Here is a 13,384-nt window from a genome sequence, read left to right as displayed (position 1 = left end):
TCTCCTCCTCACGTAATGTTAGATGCATGCAGAATTTAATTGGTTAGCTACTAGGTCAATCAAGATCTTAACCGCTGATAATCTAGATTAGAATGTGGTGCGAATAATATTTCAAGGCGAGAATAATTTTACATAATGTATGCACCAAATAGAGCATTTCTATATCCTGAAATTCAACCTATAAATTTTTAATAGCATTAACGATTTATTTATACCGTGTTTTGAAATATTTTAGCCAATTAGAATCCTTTTTAATACGTCTCATTCCGCCTCTTTTTTTGTTCATTTGGAAAATCAAAGGCCATGATATTCGGAAAATGGTTAAATTTTTTTCTGGAATCTCCACGTTCTGCGAGGTGTAATGCTTTTTCTTATTATTTTTTCCTGTAGCATTAGAACTTGTCTAGGGATCATTTCGATCCTGGCGAATTATTTGTTTTCTACTCTGGGAATGTACTACAAAATGATTCTAGTATCTTATTTTTCAATTGCTCAACTTTTCAACAACCAGTAATCAAAGTAAAATTATGTTTTTGTTGCAAAACTCGGAGGAAACTTCCGACAAAGAATTGAACTTTATGTTCGAGATTAGAGTCCCATTAATTTTTCATATTGCCTGGTTTCAGTGTTACTATCCCTTGATCTATAGACCATTTAGGTCAATAGATCTTGAGAATAACTTTATGGGGATGGGGCTGAATTGCTTTTAAATTAAGTGGTTATTATAGATAGAGAATTGTTATCGTTGTCATAAGTTCCATTATGACTTAGGTATTCGTTAAGTGGACATTAACGTTATTGAACACCATATGTTCTTTCCTGCATTGCAACATGAGGTAGTTAGTCGATATCGAAACAGAAAATTGGATTATTCCGTTAATTTCTCTATTTAAGATAAGGATTAAATGTTTGTGCTTAATCGAGTCCTTTTATGAAATCAGTATAGTTTTAATCTACAAAGTGATATTGTTTCCATCAATTTTCTTCGTAGTAGGCAAGCTGGATAGGAAAATTTTCCATTTGGATTGCACACGAACTTAAATGGAGGGGGGTAATTTTCACTTAGTTCTGCCGATGGTCGTTCGATGATAAATCAAGATACAAGAAATAGTTGATTACTTCGCCGGCGTCTTTGCAAAAATATCATAGGTATCATAAGAACAGATTGATAATGGTTTGGTCATCTATCTTTTCTCCGTATTTTTTCGCTGCAGTATCGTGAAAATTATGTGTGTATTTTCATCGGAAATATGTCTGTCATATGAGGCTAGAATTTCGTGGAGGAAGAGAGCCAGCTGGGTTTTGCTCTATTTTACTTTCCTAAATTCATGTAATCCTTTTCCTCAGTGCATTAGCGAGGAATATGGCCCATTTTATGACTTGAAGCAATGCAATTAGTTTCAATGAGCTAATAAACGGGTACACGAATGATATAATTAATTGATTGTTATTGAAGGTGTCTTTTTATTGAATTGCCCTGTATTTTTATCTGTGACTTAATCTTGTGTTTAGGGAAGTTTAAGGTATTTAAATGAATATTTCACAGGTATGTTAGGATCTTGAGGTTTTACTTTCAGGGAAGTTTTAGGTGTTGAAATGAATGCCTAATAGATATGATAGGATCTAGAGGCTTTATTTTCAGGGTATTTTTTCATGCTGTGCAATATGAGGGATAGGAGTCGAAGCAAGAAAAAAATCCTATTCCGTGGGATGTGAGCAGCCGCAGTGGTGCAAAAGTTGAATAGGTATCTTCTTTTGATTTCTCCTTGGATGATACTCCTCAAAGGATTGCTATATCTGCACAGTTCCTGAAGGTCTCTTGATCTCCGCACCCAATAGCTCCCGTTCCATCTGGACACACTCCCCAGCTATTGCCTAAACATACGAGGAATCAAAGAAAATTCATATCATTAATGGTAGCGGTTTCTAAGCAAAGCAAGCAGTCTCTGCTGTGGGCATGAGAAAGTTTATTGTTTATTCCCATTATTTCATGTTGGATATTTCAATGAATTGGCCAGACAGCTTCGTAAGACTCCATCAATAGGGGAAAGTTGTCTAAATCGCAACGATTAACAAATCACACCACCATCCAGGGATGCCGACTTACCAAAAATATTAGGGGGGGTCCCAAACCGGGGATCATGCCCCGGGAATTTTTGTAAGTAGTGAATTTTAAGTTCATTATGCATTTTAGAAGAGTCATATGATCAAAATTAGAACCCTGATAACTCTAATCTCGATATCTGGGCACTCCGGGAAAAATCGACAAGCCTGACACATTTTTTCCTCACACCCATTACGAATTTATGAGGGGGCTCGGGCCCCAAGGAGTCGGCGCCACTGTCACCATCCTAGAAACGAATGTATTAGATATATATGCAATCTAATGGGTGCATTTGGAACTTCCTGTATCACCAAGCACACCACACTTCAATTGTGGCCACTGGTGTAGTGACAAGTCAGGTGCGTAGGTATTAAGGAAAGGAGTGTCTCTCCTGCTATTTCTTTCGTCTTTTTACAAGGATACTGAAAACAAATAGGTTTTATTTACTTATATTTAGCTATATGTCATATATTTGAAGTTTATTGTGTTTCATGTAGTGATATTAATAGCGAGGTATGATCATGCTTTTAGGCAATGGAAATGATTTCATATGAAATGGCGATCGCTGCCTAATTGCACCACGTCTGTCTATACCTGTGCGATGTAAGAAGTCTTAAAAAAGCTGATGCGAAAAGACAATTACAAAGAATAAACACTTCTACAGAAGGCTTTTAAATTTTGTTTCAGTTATTACAAATTTTTTATCAAGCAAAAAGGTACATCTATTTTTATAGTCAAATATATGACTTATTTAACTTTTTTCGTTCCTTATGTTATGGATATTTTAATGCACATGTTTGCTCTGCTAAGGGATCTAAAAATAATCTTCAATAACTTGCCTCTCTACCTCTCACTGTCGTTGAAACATCATTTCCTAATTTTGGCCTCCAATGGTGCGATTTGGGAGACCGGCTGCACCGTTTGCAGAGGTTTGAAATTGAATTTTTATACATGTGTTAAACTTGGAATCGATTGTCCCCAAAAATTGTGAGAGAAGTAGACATTCCTCCTCATATTAATCAGCATTAAAAACTTATATTGCCTCACTGGTTTTTTAGTTTGTTTTTTTTTTACAAAAGTGGTGCGATTTAGGCAACCTTCCCCTATGCCTTATTTTTGGAGGACTGATGATTCGACCGCTCACATGTAGCGCTCTCTTATGGTCAAAATCTTTTGTGTCTATATTCGTTCCCAGGTGATACCGAAGAATTGTTTAGGTGAAATACATCGACCGAGTTAGTAATGAAGAAGTGATAAAAAGAGTGGGAAAAAATGGCGCCTAATTTTCCACACCAAGGTGTTGGACCGGAGGATACGCGTTCGATGTTCAAATGTCGGCGCCGGCCTGTATTTTTTCTGTCTCTTTCCAGAGAAATCCAGAATATTCGAGGAAGTTCCGGCAAGACGTTCGAGAGAGTTCGCCGCCAATATAAAGCAAAGCCATCTCGGCTACCAAATCAGTATGTGTTATGAAGATGTAATACATGCTCCTCTACAGCAACTTCATAAGAATTTCATTCAGCGTTGCAATCGCTACAAGGTATTCCAAAGGCCCTAAGTAGGAGACAGGAAAACTTAGTTGACCACATGAAAATAGTCGTAGAAGGACAGGTGGAAGGGAATAAGGGTAAGGGACAGGGACAGAGTCCCGAATGAGTTAGATAGACAAGTTATGAAGGATGTGAAAGAGAAGAACGTCGCTATGATAATGCCAGCGGATAGGAGAGAAGCACGAATATTACAATGGAGAATCATAAATTCGGTCTCATTATGTGTTTTCGACCACCGCCTATTGTAATGGGTTTACAGAAGTCTTCACTCGCGTCGCTAACGGAAAAAGTGATCCGAGTATCAAGGGAAAATAAGGTATGATTAGGGGTGTCAACCGAAATTTATTTACAACATGATGTGATTTATCTAATCCATAACTTTTCAATGCCATTCCTCGAAATTACAAACCTCATGTTGCAAAATATTGGAAAAAAGTGTATCGCATTGCACTTATCACAGCGCCGCGGGAATTTTTGAAAGCCGATTAAAATGCGACGGAATTGGCAACAGAAGTCAGCCTTCTATGGGATGGAATTGGACTTCCTCTATGCAGTCCCGTTGGAGAACGGAATGGAGAGCTGCGTCAAACCAATCTTAGGATTGTTGACTTATAATGATGATGTGGACGTATATGCCCTCCCTATTATCTTTGTGACCCCATGGCATTACTCACCTGCCCTGTACTCCCACCTCAGGACGCACTGCTCACAACGCAGGCCGCTTGGGAGTCTCAGTTTGACTTGGTATTGCCCGGGCTTGTAGTCTGGCACGATGAACCGCGACCCAGAGCCGTTTGCGAGTTGAAGGGGGAACCTGCTGAAGCACTCCTCGGTCTCCATGTCCTTCTTGGAAGCGAGGGGACAAACGCGGAACTCGAACCATCCCTTGTGGTTGGCCGTCAAGTCCACCGTGGCGGTGATCTCCTGTCCCGAGGTGAAGGTCTTAGACACGACACCCCTGCCGTACACTCCCGTGTTCTCGTTCATCCTGGGACGCGGCATTGAGAAGTCATCGCCGCAAGGGCCGCAGCGACCCCCGTTTTGCCCGAACTGCGACTGAAGCAAAGCAAAGTTCAAGTTAATTTATATGCGAGATGGAGCCCTGTTGCTGGAGTGTGGAAATATGGACACTTAGTAAGGAGGACGAGAGAAGACTGCAGGCGTTCGAGATGTGGGTCTGGAGAAAGTGAAGTGGAAGGAGAGGAGGAGGCGCGACAAAGTGCTGGATATGGTGGGTGAGGAAAGGCAGCTTCTAGATGAGATGCGGAGGAGATAGAGAAGGTATGTACGGAGTGAGTGCTTTGCGGGGAGGGCATGTTGAAAACAATGTTCAGTAATTCATAGGTAGATAGTAAGGACAGGGTGTCAGAGATTTTTCAGAGGCTGTCCGATCCTGGGTGCCTTGAAGAGGTCACTTAAAGTGCAGCACTCCGTCCGTCGAATCGGACGTTAAGTCGTGGTCCCCTTGGTGCCTTACGTTAGGAGTAGGCCGATGTCATCGTCGGAATTCTCTCTTGTCTGGCGAATAAGGGCGCACGTATTTAAATTTATATATTATTTAAAAATAACTTTTTGAGACGACAAATTCGATAAATAAAAAAATCGCTCGGTAGTTAATTCTGTTTTCATTTAAAGCATGTCGCACCATTATTATATGATAACCCTGTATAATCGATACTCTTAAGTGAATTTCACTCGCGATATAACAATGCCGCTGTACGAAATGATGGCATTATAGTCCCATTCGTATTTACGAAGACTCTTCCACTGCGTTGCCTGTCTAGTGGCATAGCTCGGTAGTGGGATGTACTAGTTAGCCAGGGATGCTCACACCCATGTCTCGATAGCGCAGTCCCCCGAAAAACTTGGAAACAGATGACTCAGCCTCCCCTTTCCATACCCAATGTGCGTATTTCTAAGGGCTACTATGCATAAGTTCAACATATTCAGGCGTCAATTGGTGGAAGTTAGACATATTTAAAATAAAATATCGTAGCACTTTTCCACAATTTTTTTTACTGTGTACAACGCGTTTCGGCTCACTGAGCCATCATCTGTAACAAGTCTGTCTTGTACCAGATGATGGCCCAGTGAGCCGAAACGCATGGTACGCAGTAAAACATGTTGTGGAAAAGTGCTACAATCTTTTATTTATTTTAAATATGATACTATGTATGATGACACTAGCTGTTGGGCACTCCTGACCAAATGATTGTGTGAAAAAGGATCGGTTTTATAATGTCTCGTTAGCTTTAAACGTAACATGTCACAGCCTTGACTTGAAATGGTTGCTAATCAAATTACTTCAGAAAATCAGTCATTCTACGGTGTGACCTCAAATTGATGAATTCGATAACAACGATTATTCCTCCCTAAAATGTTAACAAGGAATTATAAAACCAACCCATAAGAGCTATGCTATGCCTTGAGAAGGTTTTGAGAATTTGGCGTACTTAAGTGAGGAAAACTGAAACGCGAGCGAGGGATATCGGAAGGTTTCTGGACGATGGTGACGAAAGGATTTGTTGCAGGACAATGAAACCCTCAATTTTATGGATTTTCGCTACTTTCCAGCTTATAGGTTCGAAGATTTTCGCGGCGTTGATGACATGATCTCTGCATATTTTTTCGGGTTCTCACCGCGTCCGTTGTCTTTTTTTTTACAACAGTTCCGCTGACATGGCATTTAGTACAAGAATTTAGTTTGAGGAAAATACAAAGATCAACTGTTCAGCTTAAACACTGCTTAAAACTGCGGTAATCGTTATATGTAACCTTGTAGAGTTCAGATCTGAAGTTATGATCTCTCTCTCTTTCCGACTCCATATTTCTCCTTCTGAATTTTCATTTGTTTAATGTCTTCGCATTTCACATGAGCTTTCTTTTCCCCCCTGCACCACCAAGTTTCGCACTATTGAACGTGGTCCCACCGACGAATTTCGCAACCCGCGATCACGACAACTCCAATGTCTGAAACTCGGTTATTGACTCATCAGATGATGCGTGTATTCAAAGACTAGCCTCTCTCGTTATTTACGGCTCTAAAAGGTTTTGTTCTGTAATCTGCTCCTCAAGTTCTTACTTACGTGCAGTTGCTCATGAACCAATGGAGCACATAATTCTGTAGCATTGCGAAATTCCCTTTGAATTTATTCTCAATTAAACTTTTGTAAACCACTGAGGATGGAAAACATTCAAATTATGTAATCTATCCATTAAGCCAAACGCGGATAAAATATATAAAATGAGCGAGAAACAAAATGAACCTTATTTACGAGAAGACTAGTAATTTGTTACTTTAATACATTAAATATTTTTAAGCAATCTCTATTTGATGTCTTCTTCTCAGTTTATGCCTTTTTCAAGACTGACCGCGGTTTTCGTTGAAAAACTTATCAAATACACAAATTTTCCGTGGATGGCTGTTTTCACTCTTTAGAATATTGTATTCTCTCTTCCGTGGAAGGCTCTTTACAGGGGCGCATCTAGGAATTGAAGCTGGGGTGGGGAGGAGAGGTTTAGGTGCAACTAATATCGGAATGTGTGGAGGTATGGAATATCCACCAGAATAAGCGGTGGTTGCGAGATTAGTAAATTGCGGAATTTTAAGATAAACGGATCAAAATGGGTTTTACGGCTTTCTGAGGGATAATTTATTAATCCTTACACTATTCTATTAGTAATATCAATGCACTAACTAAAATGGATTAAATTTTAAAATTTCTCTGAGATCTGAGGGGGGCGTTTATCCCCCAAAACTCCCCCTCGCTGCGCCACTGGCTCTTTAGACCAGGGGTCTCCAATTTACTAGGCCACGAGGGCCACATTCCAAGTTCCGAATCGCCCCGCGGGCCGGATAGCAAATTTGCCGAAACTTGAAGTATTCGATACCAACGTCAACTGAAATATCCGATACCAACGTCTATTTTGAGCTGTGACGTACTAGCATGCTCCTAGCGGCGTCTCACAGAGTTAAACGAGCGAGAATCGCGCGCTTCCTGAAACGAGTGCGCGGGCCGGATGAAAGCCCTCCGCGGTCCGGATCTGGCCCGCGGGCCGTATTTTGGAGACCCCTGCTTTAGACTATTCAGAGCGAGAAAAAGTCGGTATAAAGGGACTCTGAAAAATTCTAATATATAAGTTAAAATAATTGAAGTGAACTTGTGTTTATTTCGCCTGGTTTGAAATATATCACTCGGTGATTGTATCCTTACCCAGCGTCCTCCGCAGTTGAGCTGGTTGTCATTGTAGTTGACAGGTGTCCGGAATCCTTTCCTCCACATTGTACCCCTGGCTGCCGGGTCCATGAGTCTCCCATGCCCCTCTGTTGAGGACAGGATGGTGGTCAATGCCACTAGGGCCCCAAGGAAGAAAGATCTGCTCATCGCCATCCCTGTATCTCTCAGAACTCACTGACGGCTGGTAAACTCTGGCACTGCCCCGAGGGAACCCACCCTTGCTTTATATACAGGGTTTTACTCAGTACCTAGGCACCTCTTATGTGTGCACTCATAGTGTGTAATATAAGAAAAGTATACAGCTCATCTATGCACTATGCACGTGCATCATTGCATGGAATTATCTCTTTATTGCAGCAATATACCTATGCTTGCATATTAGTTATATGCCCTCAATTATACACTGTAAAAAGTGTCATGTGCAAGCTTGGAGGATATCGTTTTGACGTAACCTCTCATTATTTCTGATTTGAATACGTTTTTTTAGCGAGAAATTGTTTGTTCAAATCCCGGATTAAAATCAGAACTCAGTAATATGAAGAGTCAACGGTAATGTTTGTTAATGTTACTTAAGTAAGAGCAGGTACAGCCATTATTGCAGAAGAAAGTGTATTATTCAGCTTATAAAAGTCATTTCGATGAACGTTGAAGTATTTTTACTTGATGTGGATAATATTTTTTTATAAGGAAAGCAAAAGTGATTTACTACCATAGCCGTGGGATCTTGCATGTGTCTATTACCAGTGGGTAGATTTGGATAAAATCAAGCGGTGCATTACCGCTATTATCTTCGGCGTGACCAGTGATCGTAGATGAATTTTTCTGATGGCACTTATGAAGCCTCTACAATAATCGTGGTCTAAATATCTTAATGTCCAAAAAATATTATTTCAAAACTTGTTATTATTGCAATTAATATTAAATTATCGAAGTGAACAGAAAACAAATTTTAAATCAGGAGGTTACTTCGTGGATATGGTGAAACTAACAGCTGTGAAAAATCTTTAACGCTAGTTTTAATTATGTATTCCCCAATGCAACTTGTACTATGCAGTAGCTTGAACTCGATGATTAAAAAAAATACTTTCAATTTCGTGGAAATTTGCTTAACTTTGACCGTGTGAAGATTGATATTGAAAAACAACCATTATGGCATGCGTCATCGCATACATAACCTTGTTCGCCACAGCTACGAAAGGTTTTACCTACCTTCATGATGGACTTCGTTCTCTGTTTTTGCCACTATTTTTTTATTCCTGCCGGGAACTTCCCCAGAAATTTGCTTATGGATGTGCTTGGTAGGGTTGCGGGTTGCCTGAATTGATATATAATTTTCAATACGCATGTACTGGAAAATCATACATTTAAATAGGACAGCTATATATTTTGATTTCTAAGAAATAATGGTTTTCATTTTGACCTTGGCAACCACAAGTCATAACATCTGTGTTACATTTTATTTTTTCCATGATGAGATATTCAACGGAATATCTTCCTGCAGTTTCGTAATGCATAGTAAGAGCCCACAAAAATACACTGCGGAATTTGTCAATTTCATTGCGCATGCATGTATGTTTGATCGATCGTATATTTTACAGTTATGTTTGCAACATCGTGTTCTAATATCAAAATTTGACAAGCTCAACAAAAGCTGATAAGTCAAATTCCCTCATTACAATTTCTTAGCTAATGATCGCATTGCATACCAATATCAATTCTTACGATGTGACTGTCTTCACATAATATGCAATACTTTGAATATTTTAAATAAATTATGCAACATATATGGGGTATTTTGGTCAAATTTGTACACTATTTAATTTACTACCCACTTTTTCTGAAGTTCCCGAAAAATTAAATTGTCGTCGTAACACAGAAATACAGTTTCATATCTTTCAACGATTAAGAGGTTATTATTCCAACGTATTAATGCATAATGCTGAAATTTCATCGTTAATTATTGGCGGAAACTATAAAATGTAGCCATATATATCGAACAATGGAGCCAGTGGCGTAGCCAGGGGAGTACGGGGGGTCCGAACACCTCGAAGTATAAAAACTTTATTATTTTCCTTCATAAAAGATAACAAGATATTGAAAATCATAAATTTACAAATTTTTTCTTTAAAAAATGATTTTTTCGATTATGAAAAGTGTTAAAATTAACAGTTTAAGTCTTCAATTTGTGGAAGTTTGACATATTTAAATAAATAAAAGATCGTAGCACTTTTCCAAAAAATGTTTTACTGCGTACAACGCGTTTCGGCTCACTGAGCCATCATCTTGTACGAGACTCAGCAAAACATTTGAAAATCATCTTAATTATTTTGGAGAGAGGTTCAATTTGAGGCACTTCTTCGGATTATAGACGATGTTTAATTTCGCTTTACGGAATTTCACTGACAAATCCAGGTAGAGTTTGGCCTGATATGCTATGCTAGCATTCCGAATAAGTTCAACAGATGCAGGATTCAATTGGTGGAAGTTAGACTTATTTAAATAAATAATAGGTCGTAGCACTTTTCCACAAAATCCCCCGCGAAAGATATTCCTGGCTACGCCACTGAATGGAGCGTCAGAGAAGAGACGCTACTGAGTTAGTAGTTTCCCCAACAGATGCACAGCGGGTAGTCGTAGCAAGGGAAAACATTTTCTGCTTGGGTTTGGTTTAAGTATACTCTACTTATCTTGCGTAATAAGGGAAATGAGTGGTGAAGTAATTGCAGTGTCAGGAATATAGGCAGGTGTTTCCCTAGGATTCGACACATCAGAATGGCATAAGAATATTCGCATTATTGATGAAATCAGAGAATGCTACTTTTTACGCACGTATGCAAATATGCTGTAATCATGGGAAAATGATGAATGTTAAAACTACTCACAAATACCTAAATTCTATGGACTTTTTGAAATGCAAACATAAAATTACACGTGACTTGATGTCTTCTACCCTATGGCAGAAGAATATTCGCATTATTAATGAAATCAGAGGATGTTACTTTTTACGCACGGAAGCAAATATGTCATGGTAGGTTCTAAGGGTATCTGGACTGATTGTGAGATTAGGATTCTAATTTATTTTTATTGGTTTATATATTTATTTTTTTGGGTATGGAACCGCGTGTGAAACGCCGTTTATTTTTAATTCCTATCAACATGGGTTACTTTGACCATGGGGCCCTCATTTGGCTTCTGGTAAATATTGGAAAATCTTTTCCGAACTTCAAAAACATGTTTTACATGTCAATTTCGGTAGATTTAAAAAATAGCTCCATCGAAAAGTATGTTTCTGAAGATGAGTTTTACGTACCAGATATTAGTGAGCAGTATTTCCTATCTACGCATTTGTAAACGTATTTAGACCCCAAAGCGGTAAAATGGTTTCTACTTTGCTTTAAGTAAAGGTTTTTCTTTGGAAAAAGTGTATTCGAATCAAGCCCTGGAAACTTAAAATACACGATATATTTTGACCCAGTTTTTTCCGGTCCAAAATGGGCCATGGATTTTAAAATTAGGTTGTTTTATCGTAACTACAGTGAAATCAACTTGTGGCCTGCCTTACTTATCGCGTGGTTGTTTTCCTGGAGGTCGGAGCTCTAACTAGGCTGTATTATATTAATGAAAAAATTCTACTGGAAGGTGATTTAGATTTGCTAGTTTGAGTGGTGGTGAGCCATACAATGTTTCAGCATTTGATACTTTTTGTTGATAGGTAATTAAAAGCGTTTACTTGACCCTAGCTGTATGTGCAATGCCATAAATCTGAATACGTATTTGAGTTACGCCAAATCAATCCAAACGCGCGGGTAAATTGGTAACTATTATTCTTTATTAAACGTTAGAATAAAAACTTCTTTATCTTTGCAAGATATTGTACTGTATTTCAGTAATACAGGGTCAATCAAATCTATTGGGAGCTTCAGAAAAATGGGTGGTAAAAATTAACGCTGCACGAATTTTTTCAAAATAACCCAATATATATGTTGCTTAATTTACCTATCACCATCATTATCACTGATTAACAAATCAAAGATTGGTTTTACATATGCAATATATATATATGGTTTTGGTTATATCTCCATTCATTCCTTCTAACAGCTATCCTTTTCATACCTGCGTATTTCTTCTCTGTCACATCCTTCTTTACTTGTTCCATATATTTCATTCGAGGTTCTTTTTCCGTTCTTGCTAATTTACCCAAATAAATTGCACTATCATAGACATATTACGTGGAAACAGTCGCGTCGCAAGAATTGATATTGTTGTAAGAGGTGATCATAAGCTAAAATTATAATTGCGGGGAATATTTCTGGTAAGTTTTTGTTGAGCCTATCAAATTTTCATGCCATCACACGTTCTTGTAAACATAGATTTAAAATGAAGACAAATCAAACTTCTATGCATGCAAAATAAAGCTGGTTATTCGGTCAAATGCCGCCGTGTGTTTTTTTGGTATTTTACAACATATGACGAAACCGCACGAAAATGTTCCTTTGGAAAGCTCCTCTACTTATGGAACAAATATAATGCAGCCTAGATTAGGGACTTATGATTGTCAAGGTCAAAATGATAACGATAGTCGTTGTTTCTGAGCAAACGTTTGTGTTGCGATAAGCCATTTTTCTCGTTTTAGCGGAATGTTAGAAATTCTTAGAGACCTTCGCGCTAACCATTTCGAAGCGAGCCATGATTTTCAAATTTTGTAATACATATTTCATTACGTATTTATGAAATATTATTTATAAAATAGTATAAAAAATACTGTTTTAAAATAATTAGAAAGTAATATTTATAAAAATATTTTTTTAAAACATTATTTTCGTCAGTATATATAAAATATAAAAATTATGTTTATACCTGAACTGAGTCACAGGTAGGCAGATAGGTTTATGAAAGCACGTTTTAAACACTCAATTTTACCAAGGATAACGGGCATCTTTCTTCCTGTATTTTTAATCTGATGTTTAATTTTAATGCACAAGGATGTATAGTGCCATTATATTGTTTCATCCTAGAATTATCAGAAACTCTTACTTTAAAATGATATTTTATCCACATAAAATTGAAAGGAAGGGATAGAGTCTATCATGCAGTACAGGCGATCCACAGTCATCCTAGAGAGCAGACACAGAGAATATTTAAACTGATAATTTATCTAAGCAATAATTCTAAAAAGTATAGTAACAAGGAGGCCTTGGTCATAACAACTCTTGACCTAATTTTGGATGACTTGAGAATTTGGAGTCCTGGAGACCTACCTCCTGACTCAGCCGCAATTTACCAGTTATGAGTAGTTGAGTATGCTGTCTTTTTGATGGAGAAACAGATGAAGAGCTGTCACATTGTAGAAATTTTCTGTAACCCTGAACGAGCTTCACTAGATGACTATTACCAGGAGTATTCATATTATTATCAGAGATAACCATAGGTTTATTGATATCCTTGTTTTATAGGTTAGTCATCCCATTAGGGATAACCGTAGGTTTATTTTA

General features: G+C 38.1%; 1 protein-coding gene across 1 annotated transcript; it reads right to left on the bottom strand.

Annotated features, from left to right (window-relative positions):
- Positions 1–1,612: 1,612 nt before the first annotated feature.
- On the bottom strand, positions 1,613–8,103 carry LOC124168442. Its single transcript, XM_046546681.1, has 3 exons — positions 7,869–8,103; positions 4,329–4,710; positions 1,613–1,875 (listed from the first exon to the last, which is right to left on the bottom strand). Exons 1-3 carry the CDS (start codon positions 8,043–8,045, stop codon positions 1,781–1,783), a joined length of 654 nt encoding a protein of 217 aa, XP_046402637.1. The 5' UTR covers positions 8,046–8,103; the 3' UTR covers positions 1,613–1,780.
- Between the last annotated feature and the right edge of the window lie 5,281 nt (positions 8,104–13,384).

The sequence above is a fragment of the Ischnura elegans genome, chromosome 11, assembly GCF_921293095.1.
Source record: "Ischnura elegans chromosome 11, ioIscEleg1.1, whole genome shotgun sequence".
NCBI lineage: Eukaryota > Metazoa > Arthropoda > Insecta > Odonata > Coenagrionidae > Ischnura > Ischnura elegans.
This window is presented reverse-complemented; position numbering and strand designations above follow the sequence as displayed.

Coding starts and splice junctions, on each gene's coding strand:
- LOC124168442 (XM_046546681.1), bottom strand. CDS start 8,045: ATGGCGATGAGCAGATCTTTCTTCCTTGGGGCCCTAGTGGCATTGACC. Junction 4,711..7,868: donor TCAACTGCGGAGGACGCTGG/GTAAGGATACAA, acceptor GCTTTGCTTCAG/TCGCAGTTCGGGCAAAACGG. Junction 1,876..4,328: donor GAGGTGGGAGTACAGGGCAG/GTGAGTAATGCC, acceptor TCGTATGTTTAG/GCAATAGCTGGGGAGTGTGT.